This window comes from Heptranchias perlo, chromosome 6 (genome assembly GCF_035084215.1).
Source record: "Heptranchias perlo isolate sHepPer1 chromosome 6, sHepPer1.hap1, whole genome shotgun sequence".
NCBI lineage: Eukaryota > Metazoa > Chordata > Chondrichthyes > Hexanchiformes > Hexanchidae > Heptranchias > Heptranchias perlo.
Genome location: NC_090330.1, coordinates 15,468,047 through 15,496,012, shown reverse-complemented (window position 1 = coordinate 15,496,012; position 27,966 = coordinate 15,468,047). Strand labels below are relative to the sequence as shown.

General features: G+C 43.5%; 1 protein-coding gene across 1 annotated transcript in view; it reads left to right on the top strand.

The window, feature by feature from the left end:
- The window catches only part of LOC137322767 (von Willebrand factor A domain-containing protein 3B-like), a 207,923-nt gene that overhangs the window by 42,905 nt on the left and 137,052 nt on the right, over nt 1-27,966 (top strand). The window contains exons 12-18 of the mRNA XM_067985798.1: nt 1,498-1,596; nt 5,387-5,569; nt 13,901-14,034; nt 16,566-16,777; nt 19,288-19,425; nt 20,366-20,423; nt 23,711-23,867. Of these exons, the coding sequence (XP_067841899.1) occupies nt 1,498-1,596; nt 5,387-5,569; nt 13,901-14,034; nt 16,566-16,777; nt 19,288-19,425; nt 20,366-20,423; nt 23,711-23,867 (981 nt within the window). The remainder of the gene's footprint in view (nt 1-1,497; nt 1,597-5,386; nt 5,570-13,900; nt 14,035-16,565; nt 16,778-19,287; nt 19,426-20,365; nt 20,424-23,710; nt 23,868-27,966) is intronic.

The window sequence follows — 27,966 nt, the reverse complement described above, 5'->3', positions numbered from 1 at the left end:
TAGTCATGATGTGGAGATGCCGGTGATGGACTGGGGTTGACAATTGTAAACAATTTTACACCACCAAGTTATAGTCCAGCAATTTTATTTTAAATTCACAAGCTTTCGGAGACTTCCTCCTTCCTCAGGTAAACATTTACCTGAGGAAGGAGGAAGTCTCCGAAAGCTTGTGAATTTAAAATAAAATTGCTGGACTATAACTTGGTGTTGTAAAATTGTTTACAATAAATAAAGTACACAAATCTTAGTCTGAAGTTGTACAATGATAAAAATGCTTATTGCCTCATTAATGAAACATTTTTTTCAATTTTCTCTTAGTTAATACTGTAGATGATAAAAATTAATCTATGCTTCATTATTAATCATTTTTTTATTGGATGATGTGCAGACAGTAACTGCCATGAGATCATACAATTAGCTTTGAACTATGCAAGGTGTAGGCTCTGTCTGACAGGCTGGAAATATGGTGGTTATTTGATGTTTTGTGTGGTTATGCAGATAGACGGTCCATCAGTATCAGAATTAAAGAATTAATAAAGTAACATCAGGAAGCACACCTTGTAGTTAGTGTACTAAAATCGCTCACATGATTGTTGCGCAGTGCTGTGTTCTGTAATTTTTTTAGCAGAAAGATAAATTACGTTTAATGCTGAATTATACAGAGTCTAATTTTCCCCTCCAATTTTCTCCCCTCCTCTCATGAAGGTGCTGACTTTTGCTGAGCTGGGGTACCACGGATGCCACCTAATTGGCCATTTTTGATATGTGAGCCTACATGGTGAATGTTGGTAGACTATTTGTCTGATCCTACCCTCAGTTGATTTTCACACATGCATACGTTTCAGCAGGAGATGCTGGAGAGTGATCATGAGCAGAAATCTAACTAAATACTTTTCCCTTTCCATAACCTTGGCGTGGAGGTGGGGTGGGGGGGGGGGGTGTGTGGGGGTGGTGTAATTGTAGGCCTGGCTGAAATCAACTAACTTAAAACACACCAAGAATACACAATGTTAAAGAAAATAAACCTATAATAAAAGTGGAAACAGAACTGAACAACTTGGACCCTGTGGACAGGATTGCAAGGCTGACGGGCCACGCATGGCCCAGGAGCTATAATTTGGACACCCCTGGATAGTGGTTTCCCATGTGGTGAATTCTCGATCTCAGTACTGCCATCTGGGGATGCACCAGCAGAGGTTAGGTACTTCCCTCTGAGAAAATGTCTTATAACTGCATACACAAAATTTTAACAAAGGACTGGCTGGAAATTTCCCTGGAGCGGCTCCCGCTCCTCCAACGTAACTTTTGCCGGAAGTGTGGCGGAAACCTGCGTAAATTGGCGTTTCTGCTGCACTGCCGGCGAAGTTACGGCAGCGGAGAGGAAAGAGCTCTGAGCTATCGTATCACCAAAATCAGGCTTCAATGTATGGGTGGTATTGTCCAATTTAGATTCATTTTTGAGAAGTTCAGATTGAGCAACGCTATATTTTTATACAGGTTGGGGGTTCCACAAATACACTGGGAGCTATACGACTTGCTCTTGCTGATGCTGGCACTCAAGCTGTCTACCTCCTTACTGACGGAAGGCCTGATCAGGTATAGTGCTGTGTGTAGAAAACAACATAATGTTTGTTAAATAAATTCTGAAGGTGTCACTGTCACCTCACAACTGCAAACTCTGTTATTACAAGCCTCTCATGACACCAAACTGTGCTTGGAGTCACAGCTGAAGCTCCTTTATATTCAGTAAGACAAGTCACTGATGAGAAATGACCTGCTGGTCCTCATGAGTTTTGAAGTTCTGAGCTTTGATTATACTATTTGTGGTTTGAATATTATTCCAGAAAGGCATTATCTGTTTCATGGCTTTATGTAGATGTGTTGGCTTTTATTGCTAGGGGGATAGAATATAAAAACAAGGAGGTATTGCTGCAGTTATATAAGGTATTGGTGAGACCGCACCTGGAATACTGCATACAGTTTTGGTCTCCATACTTAAGAAAAGACATACTTGCTCTCGAGGCAGTACAAAGAAGGTTCACTCGGTTAATCCCGGGGATGAGGGGGCGCACATATGAGGAGAGGTTGAGTAGATTGGGACTCTACTCATTGGAGTTCAGAAGAATGAGAGGCGATCTTATTGAAACATATAAGATTGTGAAGGGTCTTGATCGGGTGGATGCAGTAAGGATGTTCCCAAAGATGGGTGAAACTAGAACTAGGGGGCATAATCTTAGAATAAGGGGCTGCTCTTTCAAAACTGAGATGAGGAGAAACTTCTTCACACAGAGGGTGGTCGGTCTGTGGAATATGCTGCCCCAGGAAGCTGTGGAAGCTACATCATTAGATAAATTTAAAACAGAAATAGACAGTTTCCTAGAAGTAAAGGGAATTAGGGGTTATGGGGAGCGGGCAGGAAATTGGACATGAAGCTGAGTTCGGATCGGTCAATGCCCTGTGGGTGGCGGAGAGGGCCCAGGGGCTATGTGGCCGGGTCCTGCTCCGACTTCTTGTGTTCTTTAGATTTGTGGTTGGGATCAGATCAGCCATGATCTTATTGAATGGCGGAGCAGGCTCGAGGGGCCGATTGGCCTACTCCTGCTCCAATTTCTTATGTTCTTATGTTCTTATGTGCACAGAAGCAGTTAGTGGCAGGTTGTCATAAAATTCAGATATAGGGAGTTATAACGTGCTATATAAATGTAATTTGTTGTTGTCTGTGAAAAAGACGACACTTGAAGTTGAAATTTTTAATAATATAAAGAGGATTGACAAAATCCATCCAGACAGATTGTTCACTGTAGTGAAGGATTCAAATACTGGGAGCATGAATTAAAAATTAGGAAACCACATTGTGACCAAGGAGGGGATAGAATGGGCAGCGCGCCCGCCGAGGGCTGGAACATGAATCCAGCCCTGTCTTATTTCTGGCCCAAATTCCTCTCTGGGTGGAGGAGAGGGGAATCATAGAACGGTTACAGTACGGAAGGAGGCCATTCGGCCCATCGAGTTCATGCCGGCTCTATGCAAGACGAATCCAGCTAGTCCCACTCCCTCACCCTATCCCCGCAGCCCTGCAAATTTTTTCCTTTCAAGTACATATCCAGTTCCCTTTTGAAGGCCACGATAGAATCTGCCTCCACCACCCCCTCAGGCAGTGCATTCCAGATCCTAACCACTCGCTGTGTAAAAAAGGTTTTCCTCATGTCACCTTTGATTCTTTTGCCAATCACATTAAATCTATGTCCTCTAGTTCTTGACCCTTCTGCCAATGGGAACAGTTTCTCCCTATCTATTCTATCTAGACCTTTATGATTTTAAATACCTCTATCAAACCTCCTCTCACCCTTCTCTGTTCCAAAGAGAACAACCCCAGCTTCTCCAGTCTATCCACATAACTGAAGTCCCTCATCCCTGGAATCATTCTAGTAAATCTGTTCTGTACCCTCTCTAAGGCCTTCACATTCTTCCCTAAAGTGCGGTGCCCAGAACTGGACACAATACTCCAGTTGTGGTCGAACCAGTGTTTTATGAAGGTTCATCATGACTTCCATATTTTTGTACACTATGCCTCTATTTATAAAGCCCAGGATCCCTTATGCTTTTTTGACCGCTTTCTCAACCTGCCGTCATTTTCAACGATTTGTGCACATATATCCCCAGATCTCTCTGTTTCTGTACTCCTTTTAGCATTGTGCCCTCTAATGAGTAAGTCTTCTGCCTGCCCTCCCCCCAGGTCCTGTTATGGGGGCCTGTCCATGTGGGGATACCTGGGCACCCCTGGGAATTCTGTCCAGTACGCCTTTCAACAAGCCCAGCAGGACCTACATCAGCTCAGAGCCGATCTGTGTCCTGTACTGGGCCTTACTAAGACTACAGAAAATTCTGCCAGAAAAGGTAATTGATTCCAGAGGGCTTTGATTACCTTTCTAAACATTAGGGGCATTTAAAAAAATATTGCCACCCTTATCTCTTTGACTCTTCCTGGCACGGCACCTCTCCATTTTTCTTGCTAGCTGCTGGGATGGATACTTCTGTTGCACCTGGACAGATGTAGGCTGCCCGCCCCGAGTATTTAACTGACATCCTTGTGATTTGAGATGGGATCTATGGTAATGTCCATGGGCAGTCAGGAGTCCTGCTCTGTTATACTTGTGGCTGAGGTAGATACCTGGAATTTCGGGCCCGAAGAAGTTAGGAATAAGAAGGCAAGTGAGGTGGAGCTCTTTTCACCTAAAGCATAATAGAGTTGTGAAAAAGTTGCCAGGGCAGGCCTTTGAAGCAGACAGAATAAAATGGTTCAAAAGGCAATGGGATGTTTGTTCTGGAGAGAATCAAGATAAACGGGAAAGAACTGTGAAAAAGGCCTGGATCATAGCTCTCAGGGTCATAGGAGCAGATAAGCTTTCCCACCATGTCAAGGTGCAGTCCCTAGGGAAGAAGTTGAGATTAACAACTCAGCCATAGAGTGACATTGATCATCTGTGTACCATTCCTGCCCTGTCTTATCTTTACAAAACAATGTGACATTTAACATCCAAACTGTTATATGTGCTTGTTCAGTTAACAGTTACGTGGACTATTGCTGAAATCCAGAGAATGGCATGCTAACTAAAATGCCTATGGCCCTGACATTAACATGGAGCCAGGGGGGGTGCGGGGGGAGGCCTCAATCAGCTGGAGAACCTGGCAAGGCCAGGGATGTGGAGGCCCTACCCATCTCAATGGCAGGGCTTCATTGGTATATTGTTGGGCCCCCACCCACACGGAAACCAGGGACCCGGGCTCCGGGCCATGATCGGGAGGGCTGGGGGGAGGCTGACTACCGGGAGGGCTGTGGGGAGGCTGACGATTAGGAGCGGGGGAGAGGCTGGTGATTGGGAGGGGCGGCTCGCGATCAGGAGGGCTGGGGGAGGCCGAAGGCATCCTTGAGGGGCCCCTCCTGGCCCACAAGGAGTGCTAAAAGAGCCACTTACCTTGGGGAGTTGGTATTTCCCGCCTCGGATCAGCTGCCAGGAATCCCACAGTCTGGTGTCCCCCTCAGTGTTGAATTTAAGTCGCGGCACCGAAGATATCATCAGGTTGCAACATTGGTATGTTAATTAGGCCCCTGCCTGCCTTTTGCGGGAGCCTCGATTGTGGCCTGATTTCTGCACTTTAAAATTTAAAGGGCAGGAATGGGGTCGGGTTGCCTGGTATTGATATTTTAACCCCCCCCCCCCAACAGATCCTCTCCCGCCCGTCGGGGAGAGGGGGTTAAAATCGAGGACATAGACTTTCTTCGAGCTCGAACAGAGGGCTCGCATATTAAGGAAATACTAATATTTTTTGACAGATCATTTAAATTAAGGGTTAATAATGTTTTATATATTATTATCCAAAACAGCCTCCGAAAACCATTTTTGCTCAGGTGCAGCTCATCCGCCTTGTCCCTATTCATTCCATTGCATTTAACTGTGATGATGTTGAAGCCAACAAGTTTCTTTATGAGCTTTCTGAGAAGACAGGTGGACGGTTCCATTCCTATAACAGTGATGTGAGGGAGACCAATAATCCTCCCCCATTTGTGGTAAGTAAGTTTCCACACTGGAAATGAAGGAAAATATTTCAAATCCCTAAGAAATTCTATGTCGAAAGCATCAAACACAACAGTAACTAAAGTTTTTTTGTAATGAGTATCATATCACATAGTTCTGAGGTCCGTTGTCTGAAGTGGGGCAAGAGCAAAGGCAAAGTCATGAGTGTGATATACTGTCTATTCTGTATTGTGCTTTTTCTTGGTTTGCAAAGATTGACCTGTCTAACTCTATAACATATCAGGTGATGGATTTTCCCCGATGGTGGGACCGTGGAGAATTTCCTGGGGTCAAGGAAATTATAATGGGCCAAATCTTGCCAGAGCGGGGCATCTCGCTTGTACTTGCACAACATTTTTTTGCACTGTAACTTGCTGGAAGTGTGAACATGGCAAGGGCAATGGGCCAACAGTGTATCTCCTTAACCAATGAGATGTAAGGATTGAGAAAGAAAGAGGAAGGACTCAGAAGGGAGGGTGAATTAGAGTCAAATCAGGTACAGAAAGAGAAATAAAGATAGGGAAAGAAATATTGATTAAGAGAGAGGAAAGAAAAGAAACAGAAAGGAAAAGTAAGAAAAAATTTGAAATTTGAAATCTTTTAAATCTCTAAGAAGAATTTACTACATGCAGAAATGAGATTGAACACTTTAAATTGTTCCCTTTCTGGGCCAGAGAGGTTGATTGGCATTGCATTAACAATGATCACATCGTTAAAAGGGTATATACGCTCTTAATCACCAGCCCTAACTTTCTGCGGCGAGTGTAATGGACAATTAAAATGCAGATCCAGCAAGTTCTTATAAATAACAGGGGTGGAGGGGGTGCTAAGGGCAAGATGTCATATGTGCGAAGCTAATGGAGTAAATCGACCAGTAAGTTCTGGAGATTCGCAACTTATGGTGTACCTCTTAATCCCCTGAACTTGCTGGGCGACTTGCGCATTAATAATGACGAACATCGTTAACATGCCGTGATTTTTCAGCAAGATTCTGTCCAATGTTCATGGCAGGCTCCCAGCACTATAAGCACAATCTTTTGGGAGCTCACCTCTGGGTGGGCAGGTGGAGAAAATTGCTGGGGAACGGAACTGTTCTAGTTTCAGCGTCAAGCACTCCCGGGTCAGGTATAGCATGACCAGATGTAGAGTAAAGCTCCCTCTGCTCTGCCCCAACAATGTGCCTCAGCACCAACCTCAGAAGTGTGGCACATTTTCCATTTTCCACACTAGCCATCCTACAGCCTCACTGTGTTAGATTGCCAGTTGGTACCAGTATTGTGCTGTACATCCATGCCCACTGGGAACAATCTTGAGACTGCACACTCTTATTCTTTTACTTTCAGCAGAAAGAAGAGACTTTTACCCTAACATTCTAGGTTGAATTTGAACCTGAATCCCAGAGGTGAAAATCCAAAGTCCAACTCACTGCAGCACCCAGTTCCCCTGACGTGTCGTAATATGTGAGGAATACAATTATTCATTATGAGTGAGCAAGGACAGGGGTAGCCAATTAGAAAGGGGAAAAACACAGAGGCATGAACACTTCACCAATGAGGAACAAAATAATTGATGGACTTAACAGCCATGATACAAATGACAATGACAACATAGATAATGGTCACAACAGACATGATTTTTATTATGATATTTGTGGCCTCTACATCACTTGTTTGTGCTGGATGGTTAATACTTCCCATAAGCCAATGCTAGAACTTTTTCTGTGATGCAAATTTTGGTTGATTTTTGAGTATTCTGAAAAATATTGCATTAACAATGAATGTGAAATAATTATAATTTATAAATTTGCGCGGTCCCAATCTGCTTTCCGTGTTGTAAAACAAACTGTATTTCAGCCATTGGAATGAATAGAAATATAAGTTCATAAGTTAAAAACTGAAATAGCAAATCTTCTAAATGCATTTTACCCACTTTATAATAAAATACAATACTCAAACCTATTTGCAATTATGAAGTTAGAGCCTTGTGCTAGAGAATGTACACTGGACAGGAACATGGCAGGCACTTCGGCTACTGGGAGGGTCTCCGTTTAGCCTGCAGAAGTAAGTGACTTTCCTGCCTTGCTTCTAGGCGTTATGTCCGGCTAGAGGGGAGGGCTCGTTCTGGAGTTGCAACAGGGCCATATAAATGATCTGGCCCACCGAATTGAGACATACAGAGGCCTACACAGGTGCAGTGCACTTCAGACATGTTGGGGTCGATTTTAGGATGGCCGAGCGGGTGCGTCACGGGCGGGATGGCTCGTAAAATCGGGGAATCCCGGAGCGGGTCCAGAGCCCGGCTCCAACCCGCCCACTCCTGGGTTCCCCAGTGACGCGTTCGGGTGCGCACGCAGCTCCCGCATGCGGGACTCCCACCAGCACTTAAAGCCGGCAGGGTGACAATGTAAATACTTACTTACCTAGTTGAGGTACTTGACAGACCTCATTGACAGGAGATTTTGGCAAGGGTGCAATTTTCATGGATCCTCAGCGTGTTTTCCGTGCTGTGGGAAACACTCCCTGTTGGAGCAGAAGTGTTTCAGTCAGCAGCCAGTGGGAGATGCAAAGGATTTTTTGACAGTTGGGGGGGAATACCTCATTTATTGTCTGCAAAACCTTTGTCTTTCCACTCAAAATTCTTAATTTATACCCTAAATTCTGCTGTGCAAACACATTTACCTACTTTGCGGACCCCCTCAAACTCAGGATGGGGGGCGCCATAGCTGCATTCATCACTTCATCCGAGGATGAGAAACATCGCCAGCCTCGCCAGGCACGCCGTCCACCTCCGCCACGTGGAGCTCCACAACGCAGTGCTGCGCCACAGGCACCTGCACAAAATAGTCATGCAACTACACATACACTCACTGTAGGGTGACCCAATGGGTGGCATCAAGTGTGGGTGTTCACGGAGAATCTCACGAAAGGGATTTATTGCAAAAGCCAGTCAACAATGGCCAAGACGTGGCAGTGGTGGTGACAATATAATATTTAATGTGAGTTGAACCAAAATCAAATATAAATAAAAAACATGACAAACCGTCAAATACCCTTGTGCATCCCCTTTGTGCCCACAAAACCTTTACCTTACGCTTCCTACTACTCATACATGATGCACCCCCTGTGGCTGCAGCAGAGGTAATGGCAGGTTGGGTGAGGGTGACCGTGAAAGAGATGCATCAGAGGGCGAGTTTGAGACAGAGCCATGAAATTGTATGAGGATTGGGTTGAGTGGTAGTGGTGGGATGAGTACTGGGGAGGTGAGTAAGTGCAGGTAAGTTGAGGATGAGGTTTGAGTGGGTGTGAGGAGTGATGTGATAGAGTAGTGTTGGCAGTGCAGAAGGATTGTGGGGTGGGGGCAGTGATGTGGAAGACGGAGTATAGGAGAATGTAGGGTACGGTAGCATAGTGGTTATGTTACTGAACTAGTAATCCAGAGGCCTGGACGAAAATCCAGAGTCATGAGTTCAAATCCCGCCACGGCAGCTGGCGGATTTAAATTCAATTAATTAAATTCAATTAATTAAATAAAAATCTGGGATTAAAATACCAGTATCAGTAATGGTGGCCATGAAACTACCGGATTGTCGTAAAAACCCATCTGGTTCACTAATGTCCTTTAGGGAAGGAAACCTGCCGTCCTTACCCGGTCTGGCCTAAATGTGACTCCAGACCCACAGCAATGTGGTTGATTCTTAATTGCCCTCTGAAATGGCCTAGCAAGCCACACAGTTGTAAAATCTCGCTACGAAAAGTCATAATAAGAATAAAACCGGAGGGACCACCCGGCATCGGACCACTAGGCACCGGATACGACAACGGCAAACCAAGCCCAGTCGACCCTGCAAGGTCCTCCTCACTAACATCTGGGGACTTGTGCCAAAATTGGGAGAGCTGTCCCACAGACTAGTCAAGCAACAGCCTGACATAGCCATAGTCACAGAATCATACCTTTCAGCCAACGTTCCAGACTCTTCCATCACCATCCCTGGGGATGTCCTGTCCCACCGTCAGGACAGACCCACCAGAGGTGGCGGTACAGTGATATACAGTCAGGAGGGAGTGGCCCTGGGAGTCCTCAACATTCACTCTGGACCCCATGAAATCTCATGGCATCAGGTCAAACATGGGCAAGGAAACCTCCTGCTGATTACCAACTACTGCCCTCCCTCAGCTGATAAATCAGTCCTCCTCCATGTTGAACACCACTTGGAGGAAGCACTGAGGGTAGCAAGGGCACAGAATGTACTCTGGGTGGGGGACTTCAATGTCCATCACCAAGAGTGGCTCGGTAGCACCACTACTGACTGAGCTGGCCGAGTCCTGAAGGACATAGCTGCTAGACTGGGCCTGCGGCAGGTGGTGAGCGAACCAACACGAGGGAAAAACTTACTTGACCTCGTCCTCACCAATCTACCTGTCGCAAATGCATCTGTCCATGACAGTATTGGTAGGAGTGACCACCGCACAGTCCTCGTGGAGATGAAGTCCCGTCTTCGCACTGAGGACACCATCCAACGTGTTGTGTGGCACTACCACCGTGCTAAATGGGATAGATTCAGAACAGATCTAGCAGCTCAAAACTGGGCATTCATGAGGCGCTGTGGGCCATCAGCAGCAGCAGAATTGTATTCCAGCACAATCTGTAACCTCATGGCCCGGCATATTCCTCACTCTACCATTACCAACAAGCCTGGGGATCAACCCTGGTTCAATGAGGAGTGTAGAAGAGCATGCCAGGAGCAGCACCAGGCGTACCTAAAAATGAGGTACCAACCTGGTGAAGCTACAACTCAGGACTACATGCATGCTAAACAGCGGAAGCAACATGCTATAGACAGAGCTAAGCGATTCCACAACCAGCGGATCAGATCAAAGCTCTGCAGTCCTGCCACATCCAGTCGTGAATGGTGGTGGACAATTAAACAACTAACGGGAGGAGGAGGCTCTGTAAACATCCCCATCTTCAATGATGGCGGAGTCCAGCACGTGAGTGCAAAGGACAAGGCTGAAGCGTTTGCAACCATCTTCAGCCAGAAGTGCCGAGTGGATGATCCATCTCGGCCTCCTCCCGATATCCCCACCGTCACGGAAGCCAGTCTTCGGCCAATTCGATTCACTCCACGTGATATCAAGAAACGGCTGAGTGCACTGGATACAGGAAAGGCTATGGGCCCCGACAACATCCCGGCTGTAGTGCTGAAGACTTGTGCTCCAGAACTAGCTGCGCCTCTAGCCAAGCTGTTCCAGTACAGCTACAACACTGGCATCTACCTGACAATGTGGAAAATTGCCCAGGTATGTCCTGTCCACAAAAAGCAGGACAAATCCAATCCGGCCAATTACCGCCCCATCAGTCTACTCTCAATCATCAGCAAAGTGATGGAAGGTGTCGTCGACAGTGCTATCAAGCGGCACTTACTCACCAATAACCTGCTCACCGATGCTCAATTTGGGTTCCGCCTGGACCACTCAGCTCCAGACCTCATTACAACCTTGGTCCAAACATGGACAAAAGAGCTGAATTCCAGAGGTGAGGTGAGAGTGACTGCCCTTGACATGAAGGCAGCATTTGACCGAGTGTGGCACCAAGGAGCCCTAGTAAAATTGAAGTCAATGGGAATCAGGGGGAAAACTCTCCAGTGGCTGGAGTCATACCTAGCACAAAGGAAGATGGTAGTGGTTGTTGGAGGCTAATCATCTCAGCCCCAGGACATTGCTGCAGGAGTTCCTCAGGGCAGTGTCCTCGGCCCAACCATCTTCAGCTGCTTCATCAATGACCTTCCCTCCATCATAAGGTCAGAAATGGGGATGTTCGCTGATGACTGCACAGTGTTCAGTTCCATTCGCAACCCCTCAAATAATGAAGCAGTCTGAGCCCACATACAGCAAGACCTGGACAACATCCAGGCTTGGGCTCATAAGTGGCAAGTAACATTCGCGCCAGATAAGTGCCAGGCAATGACCATCTCCAACAAGAGAGAGTCCAACCACCTCCCCTTGACATTCAACAGCATTACCATCGCCGAATTCCCCACCATCAACATCCTGGGGGTCACCATTGACCAGAAACTTAACTGGACCAGCCATATAAATACTGTGGCTTCGAGAGCAGGTCAGAGGCTGGGTATTCTGCGGCGAGTGACACACCTCCTGACTCCCCAAAGCCTTTCCACCATCTACAAGGCACAAGTCAGGAGTGCGATGGAATACTCTCCACTTGCTTGGATGAATGCAGCTCCAACAACACTCAAGAAGCTCGACACCATCCAAGATAAAGCAGCCCGCTTGATTGGCACCCCATCCACCATCCTAAACATTCACTCCCTTCACCACCGGCGCATTGTGGCTGCAGTGTGTACCATCCACAGGATGCACTGCAGCAACTTGCCAAGGCTTCTTCGACAGCACCTCCCAAACCCGCGACCTCTACCACCTAGAAGGACAAGAGCAGCAGGCACATGGGAACAACACCACCTGCACGTTCCCCTCCAAGTCACACACCATCCCGACTTGGAAATATATCGGCGTTCCTTCATTGTCGCTGGGTCAAAATCCTGGAACTCCCTAACAGCACTGTGGGAGAACCGTCACCACACGGACTGCATCGGTTCAAGAAGGCGGCTCACCACCACCTTCTCGAGGGCAGTTAGGGATGGGGAATAAATGCCGGCCTCGCCAGCGACGCCCACATCCCGTGAACGAATATAAAAAAAAAAGTAAGTGTACTTACTTTGGCTGACTTAGTTAGGTCATTGAAGCGCTTCCTGCACTGTATCCAGGTGCCGGATATGTTGGTGGTACTGCTGACCTCCTCTGCCACCACGAGCCAGGCCTTCTTGGTGGCAGAGGCTTCCTCCCATCCGCTGGGTAGAAGATCTCTCTCCTCATCCTCACCCCATCCAGTAAGACCTGGAGTGAGGCATCATTAAACCTGGGAGCAGCCTTTCCCCTGGGCTGCTCCATGCAGTAATTTTGACTGTTTGCTGCAGGAGCAGCATTGGAGGACTGCCCCTTTAAATAGGGCTCCTCCAGCTGACAGCCTGTGATGCGGGTGAGCAGTCTGTCCGCTGTGCAGGTTTCCAATGGGAAACCCGGAAGCCAAGGTAAGTGGCTTCAATTTACTCGCGATCGCGTGGTGAACCCACCGATTTTACTGGGTGGGTTACCCACGTGCCCATTCGACCCCCCGCTGTCAACCTGCCTCACGGTAATATCGGGCCGTTGTATCTGTTTAGCATCTGGGTGGGGCGGGGGGGGTGGTTAGGGTTATAATATCAGCTTAATACCTTTATGCACTGAATACTGTTCAATTACCTGTTCTGTGTTTTATAGCCTGAGCTTTGGTCTCATAGAATGTATATTCAATCTACCTCAAATGACGACACATGATTCATTCTAGTAATCCAGTGTACAGTGGCAAGGGTTCTATATTCAGTTGTTAGGCTATCATTTATCTCGATATTTGGTACACCAGTCACAGGCAGGTCTGCTTTCAAGAGTTGTAGGTTATGCAGAACCCAAGTAGCATATCTAGTATAGAACCCAAAAACATAAAACCCACCTTCTTTTATATCCCCTTTTCCCTTTTTTTTGTGGGAGTTTATTGTTTTCATGCATCTTACTTCAGTCAAGCTGGTTGGAACAGTCTGTAGCATGGACTGTTACCATCAGTTTGTAATTCACAGCACTTGTGGCAGGGAAAGCAAGCAGTGAAGAACCTTCCTCTTGAGTTATAGTGTTCCACTCTAATGTGAGGATTCATCGTTCAAGCTTAATAGAGGCAGCAGCAAGCAGTCTTGAGACTCAGATCCACAAAGATCTGCTTGCCAGCTCTCATCTTCATTATAACATTTTTAAAGTGTACAGTTTATTATCTGCTCTGGTTTGCTTTTCTTTATGCTGCCACCTCTCTACTGTGAATTCAACATGTTAATAGGGTAGCAAGTGATCTACGTTGGTAACTCATTTGCATCTATGTATTCAAAATTTTAAAAGATTTGAGTTTAATGATGCAGCACTTGCTCCCTAAAACACCTGAGTTATTTTATTATGATTGTTATTTTCTTTTAAGAACTGTCTGTAGAAAAAAAATGCAAATAGACTAATTATCATACACAAGTAAATGTGAAGGAGAATGGGATAAATCATGTTTTTAATCACTAGGATTGTTATTCAAATAGGTACTTTTTGTGTTTAATTGTAACTAATGGCAATTCAAAGTGGTTATTTAAATCCAATCTCTTCATTTCATAATGAAGCTGAATTTTCTTCAGCCAACAGTGGTCCTTGTTTTGACTAACTGAATTAATTTGAATTCTTCAGAGTGAAGATATCTGCCTTTTGAAGAAAGAAATTGAGCAGGGAAAAAAAGATTTGGAGAGGGTAGAAAAGCTCTATGCAGAATGTGTAATGCTGGACTGGTATTATAACAGTGATGAAACAGGAACAAAGAACAAGTACGTTCATTTTGCTGATCTTGGACTTTTGTATTTTCATCATTTTACCAGTGCATTAAATATTAAATGCCCTTTGACTATCAAAATGGGTTCCTGTCCTTCAAAGTCTGTTAGCGGTTGGATAACCAATTTATCCCTTGGAACACAGACGGTTGTGAGGAGATTTGGTAGAGGTATTCAAAATCATGAAGGGCCTAGACAGAGTAGGTACAGAAAAACTGTTCCCATTGGCAGAAGGGTCAAAAACCAGAGGACATAGATTTAAGGTGATTGACAAAAGAGCCAAAGGCGACATGAGGAAAAACCTTTTTGCACAGCGAGTGGTTAGGATCTGGAATGCACTGCCTGAGGGGGTGGTGGAGGCAGATTCAATCATGGCCTTCAAAAGGGAACTGGATAAGTACTTGAAAGGAAAAAATTTGCAGGGCTATGGGGATGGGGCGGGGGAGTGGGACTAGCTGAATTGCTCTTGCATAGAGCGGGCATGGACTCGATGAGCCAAATGGCCTCCTTCCATGCTGTAACCTTTCTATGATTCTCTTGCCAGGCTGTTGAACCTGTTCCTCTTCAGGGCTCCATTAAGTCTCCCTTATCTGCAGGACTCTACTTTGGACATCTGGCTGGAAAGATATAGGCTGAAGTGTGCTGAAAGACAGTGGGATGGGGGCAGCAGCTGCAGGCAAGAATGGCCGAGTGGGGGATCACTGGCAGCCAAGAATGGGCCCTGGGTTTTGAAAAGCATCTGACTAAAGAGGAGGAGAAGGCACAATGGCATCGACGATATTGCTGTTAAAAAGCTTGAGGCGGTAGGAAGAGAAAGCACAAAAATATTAACATAATAATATCTAAAAACTAAAAGTTTAAAATTAGCTTGTAAATTGCCTTAGCTTAGGTTTTAAATTTATCTTGTTTCAGGAAGAAACTTAGAAAGAAAAGCAAAATGGTGTCAGACCTCGAAAAGAAAGTATAGAAATTTTGCTCCACAGCGTTATGCCATGGCTATATGGTATGATTACAGCGTGACAAGTTTACATAAGCAAAACCCATTAAATATGTCAACATACAATGGTAAAAAGTTGATACAAAAGTGTGAAAAACTTGACAGAAGTATGATTTTGTAGATAGGCAGTGGATGCAGGTCTAAGAATTTTAATAACGTATAAGTAAATTAAGGTTAATAGTCACTCATTTGTTGGAAGCACTAAGATCTTTTAAAATATCATAACCACTGGAGGGAGTTCTTGATATACAAATCCATTAGTGATGAAGTGCAATAAGTAATATGACACTTGTGTGTTCTCTACTTGGCATGTCTCAATGGTAAAGAGCTGAGATCAGGACTAAGCAAGGATGGCATTGAATCTGCAGACCAGAACTGTGCGGCATCACATACTAAAGCTCCAACACACTGCATCCTTGCTGCTCTATTGTAGGATGTTTTAACACCATTTCCATTTCTAAACTGAAGTATTTATGAATGGGAAGGAGTGCGGAGTGTGTTGTGGAAGAACACAACCCATCCAAAAAAACAGGGCACTGATAATCAGTGAACTGAACAAAAGATACAAATCATTGGGTGGAACGTTCAACTTCAGCGGGGGTGTAAAACAGGCATTATTGGATCGGCCGATCTTGCACACCCCACCTGATTTTCCTTTCCACTGAAGCTGGTGCCAGCCATGCCTCATTTGGTAGCACTCTTGCCTCTGAGTCAGAAGGTTGTGAGTTCAAGCCCCACTCCAAAGACTTTAGTACATAATCTAGGCTGACACTTCAGTGCAGTACTGAGGGAGTGCTACATTGTCGGAGATACCGTCTTTTGGATGAGACATTAAACTGAGGTTCCCTTGGGTGGATAGAAAAGATCCCACACCACTTTTCAAAGAAGAGCACGGGAGTTCTCCCGGTATCCTGGCCAATATTTACCCCTCAACAAACATCACTGAAACAGATTATTTGGTCATTTATCTCATTTCTGTTTGTGGGAACTTGCTGTGCCAAATTGGCTGCCATGTTTCCCTGCATTACAACAATGATTATAATTCAAAAACTACTGTAAAACACTTTGGGACGTCCTGAGATTGTGAAAGGCACTATGTGAATGCAAGTTCTTTCATCTTTCTTCCTGTGTACCTGTTTTGTGAGTCCTTTATTGAAGATACTGAATTATCAATCTTGAAAATCCTCAGAATAGCATGGGTTGAATAGTTGTTTTTTGAATTATATACAAACATTTGTAGAATCCAAGTCATAAAGCGACTGATTTCAAGCAAATCTTAATCCAGCATTACGCAGCATTCACACAGGATTGTAAACTGCAGGCATGTTGCTGAGGTAAATAGTAATTGTAAAAAGAACAAGTTTGGGTTTCAGATCCAAACTGCACCTGACGGTTCCTTGTTTTACTTGAGCTAATACACAGTATTACATTGATAAATGTTCATAATGACAAATAAAATGATCCGTTCACACTATTTTACAAAAGACAGAAAACAGATTTTTTAAAAACTGCTCTGTTTTCACTTGTGCAGTATCGCTGCTGACGTTCTAATCAGGCGTCCAACTTGGAGTGACAATACAGCTCAGGTACATTCTTTAGATTCTAAGGCCCTTGTAAGATCCAAATCAGCTCTGGATTGGACTCCTGCCACACACAGAAACCACAGGGACAGATACCATGTCTACAGTGTGAATATTGCCAACAAATCAAAGGAGCTCCAAAGGAAGAAAGTCCTGCATGCAGGTATGAGACACTAGCCACAGTTCTGTCATTCAGTGATTTTGCAGTATTAATTTCCATTGTGACTTATAAGACCAATAGATTTGGGAAATTAATTGCATTTTTGTGTTTGATATATTAGGAGGTGTGGCATTATAGAGAAAAAGCAAAGCAAAAGATTGCTGTTTTTAGATGTCTTAATGGTATCACATCACTGAGACTTTCTGTTGTGCAAACCTGGAGCTACAAACAAGTGAGAAATTAGCTCTGCAAGGAAATCTAGGACATTCATTTCAGACATCAATGTCCTAGCTTTCTGAATTATTATCATATTGAAAGAATTTTCATTACAAAGAGAAATCTGGACATTTGAATCTTGACTATTGTTGAAATGTAATTAATAATACAAGGTACGTTAGCCTGAATTTGTTGTTGGAGCCCTATTCAAGGGTTAAGTAACGTTACTTAAACTTTTAGAGCTTTATTAAGTGCGTTTTTAATTTGGGATTATGGTCCAGAATTTGCTGAAAAAATAATGGTGCGTGAACGACGCACACCATTATTAATGTGCAACTCAGCCAGCAACTTGTGGCGAGGAAGAGATACCCTGTGAATTGCAAATCGCCACATTTTGCTGGCCGATTTGCGCTGCCCTGCTGTTAGCTTCGCGAAAACGGTATCTCGCCCTTAACCTCCCACGATTTACATGAAATTTCTGCATTTGCACGTTAATTGCCCATTAAACTCGCCACAGAAAGTTAAGCCTAGTAATTAACAGCGTGAGTACCCTTTTAACGACGTGATAACTGTTAATGACTGCCATCAACCTTTCTTGCCCAGAAAGTGAACAATTAAAATATGGAATCTCATTCTTTCAGGTTGTGAATTGTTGTTGGAGATTTTAAAAATATAAAATTTAAAATTTAAAACAAGTCTCACTAACAGGGCACGCCGTGAGGTACCCCGCTCCAGCAAATCCTGGGCCAGTACTGTTTTCTTGAATGGTGAAAAATTATATGTTAGAATACCTGAGCAGCAGGTTCAGTAACAAGGGCCAGCGTCTATTAAAAGCACTAAACAGCTATTTACCCCCAGCAATACCACACAAGAGACCAGGGCAGATGTTTACATTGCAGTTTTACCGTGCCACTTGTTGCGCTGCGTCTTTTTTTGCCACCAGCATCATTGTTGCTAGCAATGATTTCCCAATGGGAATCATCCTATCAGCTCTTTTCAGGGGAACAGGAGGACCAGCAGAGGGATGCCAGACAGTCCAGGCTGCTCCAGAGGTATTCCCTGCCTACCTACCAGTACCTGTACAACCACATCTACAGGCAGAGGTGAACATACCTCAATTTGACAGAGGATTAGTACCCCTAGAGGCTCCTATTACCAAAAGCAATTGGTACAGCAGACCCACTGGTACAAATAAGATGTCGATGCCTGATTGTTCTTTGGTGAAGTCTCTTTGCAAAGCAAAGTTCTGCAACAGGAACAATGAATTGGAACCCTGGGGAGGGGGACACTCCTATGATACCCCTGATAGGTTGGGATGTCTGGGGTGCTGCTTCAAGATCCCAGTGGTATGTTTAGTTATCATTCTGGTTGAAGCATCAACCGTGTTTTATCTGCACTTAGCTTCTGTAGGTACTTGACACAAGGATGTTGCATGCTTTGGCCATTCTTGGACTTTTCCTTTCCCCTTCCAATAAAGGTGGGATAATTCATTGCCTTAAAATGCAAGATGATACTAACCAACAGTACCATGCATAAAATGGATGGCACATGGCAAAGTGTCGCCTCTCAACCTGTTTCACAATTACTGGTCGACCATGCCAAGTCTTGATACAGACCTTTTACTATATCGCTTGCATACGCTAGCCTCAGTAGGGCACATGATCAAGATGAAATGTACAATAAAAGCCTTGTCATACTCATATTGATGCTAGGACTCCACTCCAAGTTTCCTGCTTCCTCTGCTTTAGTTGCATTCCTGATGCACCAGAATGGAAAATCAGCCATATGGATTGCATTTAAATATCTAATATTCCAGTAATATGTACCCTAACAAGCCTAATATGTGTCTTCAGTGCTGTGGCATCCACAAGCCACTTCCTCCAAACAGCAATTTGGCAGCATGTGAAAACTAGGTTGGGAACTGTTTACATTCCTAATGTTACTGCATTGTAACACACATTGTAACATTTCCAGGCTATTTTCTCTGGTATTCATTCAACTATTTAATTTCCATTTATTTATATTTTTAATGTTAAATTACATTGCTGTTATCATACCAGTACCACTTTTGAAATGAAGTGACTGCACAGTGGGGAGTTGTACTTGTTACTTTGTATTGGAAGTGCATTCTGTTTTGTGCAAAAATAGCACACAGGAGTTAGTTTTAAAGAACCATAACTTTGTACTTATAATTAGATTAGAGCAATTCAAAAATTATTTAATTGTCTTGGATATAAATGAATATTTTGGAATTGTAACAGTAACATGATAGTATAACTGTTTGTTCCTGTTAATAGCTCACACAAAGTCTAGCCTACTTAGGAGTTTGAGTAATGGCTTTAAAATCGATGAGAATCTGGTGGATGAATGGATGCTTCCAGAAAACAAGGAGATGTTCGTAAATAATTATAACAAGGAATTGAAAGTTCTGAATGGTAAGTTGAAGAGTTTGAATTCCAAATGAACGCAAATAAATTGACTGCTCCTCCAATTCTGGCATCCCCGATTTTCATCGATCCACCATTGGTGGCTGTGCCTTCAGCTGCCTAAGCTCTGGAATTCCCTCCCTAAACCTCTCCGCCTCTCTACCTCTCTCTCCTTCTTTAAGATGCTCCTTAAAATCGATGTCTTTGACCAAGCTTTTGGTCACCTGTCCTAATATCTCCTTATGTGACCAGAACTGGACACAGTACTCAAACTGTAGTCTGAGCAGAACATTGTAAAGTTTCATCACAAGGGCCTCTGATTTATATCCTGCTGTTTTGGCTATGTAGTTCAGTATGCTATTGGCTCTGTTGGTTGCTGCTTTGCATTGGTTGGACATGATGAGTGTTGAGTCTACTAAGACAGTTTTTATTGCCAATTTCAAATTCCTATAGGCCCTCGATTTCCATATTAAAAGAGGCGGGCGTTTTGGACGCCCAGCAGTAAGCCCCTTTGTAAACGGAGCCGGCTGCATCACCAGTGTTAATGGAGCGGTAGGGCTACTGGCCCCATTTTGAGGCTGTTACCGCCCCATTTAACACCAGGCGAGGGCACTCAAAACTGACCCCATGCGTATTTAATCACTACTCCTTGATTTACTTTGTCTTCTCTTTTCATCTGAATGGTGCCCTGCACTGTGGTGTTTGATCCCAATCCATGGTTTCTCATTATAAGGAGAACGGTTAGAATAGAATATATTCCTTCTGGAGCTCAGTGCGCAGCTCTTATACCTATGCAAACCAGAGAACCAAAGGTAGGAGGCAACTGAAGATTGCTCATTTGAGGTCCAGTTTTTAACAAATGTAAGGAATGTTAGGGGATTAGTGAAAATCACCATTAAAAGTGATACCTTAATCTTCGTTTTATGACATTTCATGCTTTTCTTTACAGGCATTAATTTGCCAGAAAGCAAACCTACACCACAAAAGGCAATACGACCAACTAAAAAGTAAGTAGAAAATTTGGGAAGAAAATCATGGGCCAGATTTTGCTGGAGCAGGGCATCTCGCAGCGTGCCCCATTAGCTAGACTTGTTTGTTCATTAAGTTTAAAAATTTTTTGCCAACAAAGTTGCTGGAAGTGCGAGCTGATAATGGTGCAGCGAGAGAAACAGGGCATCTGGGACCTTGGTGAACAACAGGACCAACAGGGGATCTCTTTAACCAATGAGATTTAAGGATTAAGAAATAAACAGAGGAAGGACTGAGAATGAGGGTGAATTAGTGTTTGAATTTAATGTCAAATCAGGTACAGAAAGAGAAATAAAGAGAGGGAAAGATTGGATTAAGAGAGAGAGAAAAAAGAGATAAAGGAAAAGTAAGAAAAAAAATGTAAACTTTTAAAATTCCCTAAAACAATTTACAACATGAAGGAATGGGACTCCACACTTAGAATTGTTTACTTTCTGGGCAAGAGAGGGTGATTGGCAGTCATTAACAATTATGGTACTTACACTGTTAATTACTAGACTTAACCTTTTGTGGTGCGTCTAATGGGCAATTAATGTGCAAATGCAGCAACTTCATGAAAATCACTGGGAGGTTAAGGGCAAGATGCCGTTTTCGCGAAGCAAATCGGCCAGCAGCTTGTGGTGATTTGCATTTCGCGGGTTATCTCTTGCTTGCTACAAGTTGCTGGCCGATTTGTGCATTAATAATGAAGTGTGTTCATAGAATCATAGAATCATAGAAGTTACAACATGGAAACAGGCCCTTCGGCCCAACATGTCCATGTCGCCCAGTTTATACCACTAAGCTAGTCCCAATTGCCTGCACTTGGCCCATATCCCTCTATACCCATCTTACCCATGTAACTGTCCAAATGCTTTTTAAAAGACAAAATTGTACCCGCCTCTACTACTGCCTCTGGCAGCTCGTTCCAGACACTCACCACCCTTTGAGTGAAAAAATTGCCCCTCTGGACCCTTTTGTATCTCTCCCCTCTCACCTTAAATCTATGTCCCCTCGTTATAGACTCCCCTACCTTTGGGAAAAGATTTTGACTATCTACCTTATCTATGCCCCTCATTATTTTATAGACTTCTATAAGATCACCCCTTAACCTCCTACTCTCCAGGGAAAAAAGTCCCAGTCTATCTAACCTCTCCCTGTAAGTCAAACCATCAAGTCCCGGTAGCATCCTAGTAAATCTTTTCTGCACTCTTTCTAGTTTAATAATATCCTTTCTATAATAGGGTGACCAGAACTGTACACAGTATTCCAAGTGTGGCCTTACTAATGTCCTGTACAACTTCAACAAGACATCCCAACTCCTGTATTCACTGTTCTGACCAATGAAACCAAGCATGCCGAATGCCTTCTTCACCACCCTATCCACCTGTGACTCCACTTTCAAGGAGCTATGAACCTGTACTCCTAGATCTCTTTGTTCTATAACTCTCCCCAACGCCCTACCATTAACGGAGTAGGTCCTGGCCCGATTCGATCTACCAAAATGCATCACCTCACATTTATCTAAATTAAACTCCATCTGCCATTCATCGGCCCACTGGCCCAATTTATCAAGATCCCGTTGCAATCCTAGATAACCTTCTTCACTGTCCACAATGCCACCAATCTTGGTGTCATCTGCAAACTTACTAACCATGCCTCCTAAATTCTCATCCAAATCATTAATATAAATAACAAATAACAGCGGACCCAGCACTGATCCCTGAGGCACACCGCTGGACACAGGCCTCCAGTTTGAAAAACAACCCTCTACAACCACCCTCTGTCTTCTGTCGTCAAGCCAATTTTGTATCCAATTGGCTACCTCACCTTGGATCCCGTGAGATTTAACCTTATGTAACAACCTACCATGCGGTACCTTGTCAAAGGCTTTGCTGAAGTCCATGTAGACCACGTCTACTGCACAGCCCTCATCTATCTTCTTGGTTACCCCTTCAAAAAACTCAATCAAATTCGTGAGACATGATTTTCCTCTCACAAAACCATGCTGACTGTTCCTAATCAGTCCCTGCCTCTCCAAATGCCTGTAGATCCTGTCCCTCAGAATACCCTCTAACAACTTACCCATTACAGATGTCAGGCTCACCGGTCTGTAGTTCCCAGGCTTTTCCCTGCCTCCCTTCTTAAACAAAGGCACAACATTTGCTACCCTCCAATCTTCAGGCACCTCACCTGTAGCTGTCGATGATTCAAATATCTCTGCTATGTGTTGTTCAGATCCCATTATTTTTTCAGCAAAATCTGGCCCAACATCTGTAATATTGCCAAAAAAACTGCTCTGGAATAATTATTTTGACTTTGATTATTCATTGTACAAGTTCTTTTAATGTCAATAATATTTAAATATTGTAACAATATGATGTGTATTACTATATCAATGGACAGTACACTTAAGTTGTATCCTTTTGCTGCCACCAAATGTACTATGTGGTCCATTGGTCAGTGAGAAATCAGAGAGTTGCCTTTATTTCAGCAGCAGGCAACTTCCTCAATCAGGAAATGAGGGGGGCCGGGGTGGGGGGGGGGGCGGTACTGTGGAAATATAATGGTCATGTTACTGGACTAGTAATTCAGAGGCCTGAGCTAATAATCTAGAGAACATGCCTACAAATCCCACCGTGGCAGTTTTTGAATTTGAATTCAGTTTAAAAAAAAAAGTGACTTCAGTCCCACACCAACATGGTTGACTTTTAAGTGCCCTCTGAAGTGGCCTAGCATGCCACTCAGTTGTATCAAACCACTCATTCTTTCATTTTAAAGTTCGGTCACAGGTTTTCCCTCTGGCCATTTTTACTTGTTTTGCAAACTGAACAGTTTTTATTTCAACTTCTGTTTTTTTTAATTAAAACTCCAATTTGAAACTTTCCTCCACACACTCACTTAGCTGACATTCTGTTTGTAGTGGCCCTTCTTAAGTCACCAGGGGACCAGTGGTGCAGAACTCAGGGGTTATTACAGCAGTGGCTCATCCACCTTGGAGAGAATACACAGTGAACTCCTTGTTGCATTTCTCTATAGATCATATCACTGTGGCAAATAAGCATTGCTACTAAGAGAAAGATACGTTGTTAGCCAATACAGGGACATTTTAATAAAGAATGATTTAACTGTACTCTACCTAAGCTGATTTATTACACTAGAGTAACTGCTCAGTTTGTTATAAAACTATTTTCATAAGAGATTTGGAGTATTTGAGTACTTTTGAGTGTCTAGCTCTCTTTGTGGTTTTAATCTCATGAGGCATTCTTTATTGATCTATTTGCAGCTCTCTGGATATTTCTTCAGCTCACTGGCTCAAGACAAATAGCTTGATTGCTAGGAGACTCACCATAATGGATGCACTTGCGCCTACTGCTGTTCCTCAAACTGCAAAGTATGTCCCAATCTTGGACAAACATATTGTATCCAAAGTGTTTGATGAGGTGAGAGCTCTCTTCTCCCACATCCATTTGGAATTTCTGAATCATTGAGGAAAATATGGGGATTATATTCTAGATAGTTGATCTCTTGTGGTGCTCCTCATTCACATTCCACGGTTTGGTACACGTGTGTGATATTTAGTTGCTAAGATGGAGTTGTGTTTAACCTGGCCTATTCGTTTTAGACCAGTGCTTGGGTACTTCACGTGGGGAAGTGGTTTAAATAGGTAAATAAAGGCAGCTGCTGGGAAAGTTTCTGTAGGTTGACAGCTGCTTCTAAGTCCTGGTCCCTGCCTTTGGGGAGAGGCCAGGTTATCGAGGTCATAAAAAGCAGAAGAAATGACTGTCTTTAAATGTGTGTTTGTAACAAAATGTGAGGTTTTGAAGTTTAACGTTTGAAGAGCGAGGTCTGAAATGCTAGATGCAAGACAGTGTCTTGTGTGCACATGTGCGCATTCAAGTTGCTTATTAACAGTTGCAGGTCTGAGTGGCTTGGGTAATTTATCCTCCAATTTTGCTCTCTCCCTTTAGGAAGTTACTCGTCTCTTTGGTTGAGACCATTAACTTACTATGTGGCAAATCACAGATGCAGACCCCACAGCACCATTCTGTAATGTAGTTTGTTGAGCACTGCATTTGATGTAGCTATGAATGGAAAATATTTAATGATAAAATCAAAGTTTATCTATGATACAAGGACACACACAGAAACAAAGCATCATCCCTTCACCACCAGATAGCAGCTGAATTCCATTTTTACCATGTTCTTGACTTTAGACTTGAAGCTAAAACACAAGTATACATTTTGTTCATATCGGGTGCTGTAGTGTATCCTTTTCAGCGTACTGAGATCTGAACATATTATTCTCTTTTCTGCTTGCTGTTTCCCTGTCATCGCAGTCGAGATTAGGACCTCATCACGCAGATATCCACTAGCACAAACCGACCAGTCTGTGGCACACCATGTTTGGACATGTGTCTCATCATCTCTCTTCTCTCTGTCTTCTTTCTCTTTTTCTTTTTCTCATGCTCTCTGTTGCATTTCTCTCTCTTTGTCCCTTTTCTCTGATAGAGAGAGGAAAAATAATCTTTCCCTTTGATCTTATTGCTCCTTGATCCTCTGTCTTACAACAATGTATCTTTCTGCCTTTCCTCCTCTGGTGCCTGACCTTGGTAATGTTAAATGAGCTAAGCTGATAAAACTTGTCTACTCTCCAGGACCTTGTCTACAAGTTTGGGCAGAGATCTTTCAGTGTAGTGAACTTTCCTTTTGCATGACTAAGACAAAGGGGTCAATTTTGATGCCCTCCCTGCTGAGCGGAAACCAGGCAAAATGGGGGGGTTGCAGTTGTAATGGAGCGGGGGACATACCCACTCCTTTCCCACCCCGTACTGGTATACTGTAATATTAAATTAAAAAGCCTTTGTCTTGACAAATTCCATACCTCTGTCACCGATTCCATCCTTCTCTCCAGCCATTTTCTTAGGTTTAACCAGACTGTTCACAACTCTGGCATCGGATTCGATCCTGAGCTGAGTTTCCGACCCCATATCCTCTCCATCACAAAGATGCCTACTTCCATCTCTAATATCGCCCAACTGCACCCCTGCCTCAGCCCATCTGCTGCAGAAACCCTCATCCATGCCTTTGTCACCTCCAAACTCGACTATTCCTGTGCTGTCCTGACTGGTCACCCACACTCTATTGTCCATATACTTCAGCTTATCCAAAACTCAGCTGCCTGTATCCTATCCCACTCCAAGATCCATTCAACCATCACCCCCATCTCCATGGCTCCCGGTCCCCCAACACCTTTAATTTAAAATTCTGATGTTCGTGTTTAAACCTCTTCATGGCCTCACTCATCTCTATCTCTGTAATCTCCTACAGCTGTGTAACACCCTCCAGAACTCTCTGTTTTTCCGATTTTGGTCTCTTGTGCACACCCCCTTCACCTCACCATTGGCAGCTGTGCCTTCAGCAGTCTAGGCCCCATGCTCTGGAATGCCCTTCTTAAACCACTCTGCCTCTCTACCTCCCTCTCCACTTTTAAGACCCTCCTTAAAACCCATCTCTGACCAAGCTTTTGGTCACCTCTCCTAATACCTCCTACTTTGGCTCAGCATCAATGTTTGTCTTATTTCGCCTCTGTGAAGCACCTTGGGACTTATACATTAAAGGAGCTATTTAATTTAAGATGGTGTTGTTATTGATATCTTTGTGTATGTAAGCACTGAAGGGGTACAGGAAGATGAAGCCACAGGCCTCCGTCAGACTCGGGGCTAATACCATCTGCTTTCATTATGTCATCTCCCCTTCTCATTCAGTGACACACAGGCAGACACACTACCTGAAAAATATCATACAGAACAGCATGCAATGGAAACTAATTTTGAAGAAATCCCTTTGAGTCAAAATTGTAACATATGTTCATCTGCTGTTAACGTATGTCTAGAATAACAGCCTGCCAATGGCCCCATGAGCATCCTATGTGACTCACACCCATATTTGCAAGCACCAGAACAGTTAGGCACACCCTGGAGGATGCAGATAGACACCTTGAGGAGGTTGTAATGGGTGAGATAGAGTGCATAAGTGCAGAGGAGCAAGTAATAGTGCCAGAGATATAGCAGGAACCTGCTGCTTGGATGGACACATGGAATCTATTAGTGTACTGCGTGAACTCCATCAGTGCAGTGAAATTGGACAGCAGTGCCATGCTGCCACTGCTGCTCAGTGGGAATGGAGCATGTTGTCTGTGCTCAACAATGCATCTGCTGTAAGAAAATTGAACCGGATATCTCCAGGAGCAAAGGAGAACAAAGCAAGTCACTAAAACAGCTCTTCATATCAAGATGAATAAATGAACCATTATATGTGTATGGATTGGCACATCTATGTGTTGATCTAAAATGAATAGTAACTGTGATACGGAGAAAAAAATTCTTACACTACTTCAAAAAAAATCTTGGATTACGGTAATCTTTTTTTTGAGGGAGAAAAAGTCAGCAATAGCGGGGAAGAGCTGCTTTAGTAGCAACATTTTAAATGTGTCTATGGTTACCTTTGATCTACATTTCCAGCAAAGTCATAAATATGTTCCTTTTTAAAGTGTTTGTGTTTTGACTAGAAATATCGACTATAAGGAATCTTCACCAATGAATTAAAAATGTTGCTACATATAGTGTCCAGAATAATTTTACTCCATAGATTTTTTTCAGACAATGAAAGAGAATTTCTATAAAGTTCCTGAAGCTAAGTTAAGAAGCTTATTGCTCTCTTTAATTAAAAAAATTAGCTTGATTTTACTGCCCATATGGGAATGCTGTACATTCAGATGCACATAATTTTATCTTCATGTAAATTATTCAAACTTACAATTGGAACGAGCAGAAGTATTTGACCTAAGTAAAGGGATGGGAGATAAGTGGAAAATGGAGACCAAATTCAGAGTTGACTATGAGCAGATAAAATTCTACAAAGTGTACAAGATTGCTGAGAAAATGCACATCATGTGCTCAGTACATCCCAAAGTACTTCAAGCCAATAGATTACTTTTGAAGTGTAGTCACTGTTATGTAGGCAAACGCGGCAGTCAATTTGTGCCCAGCAAAGTCCCACAAACACCAATGAGATAAATGACTAGTTATTCTATTTTTGGTGGTGTTGGATACGGGACAGCAGGAGAGCTCCCCTGCCCTTCTTCAAATAGTGACATGGGAACATTTATGTCCACCTGAACTAGTAGATAAGGCCTCTGTTTAACATCTCATCTGAAAGAATAGATCTCCAACAATGCAGCATTCCTTCAGTTCTGCACTGAAGTGTCATCCTAGATTATGTGCTCAAGTCCAGGACGTTTCCAGTCAAAAGTCCCTTGAGTCATTTGCAGTGATTCTTGGGCCAGCATGCATTTCTTGTATGAAGAGCTTTAATATCTCCCTGTAGAAGATACTTTGAATCCTCCCAATGCTCAATAGACAGTGGTTTGTGACATTATTTTATCATATAGAGATCATGATAAAATAATGTACTTCTGTTCTGCTATTTTAAAATTATATTTCACCATGGCAAATATTGGCATTAGCGACCAGAACGAGT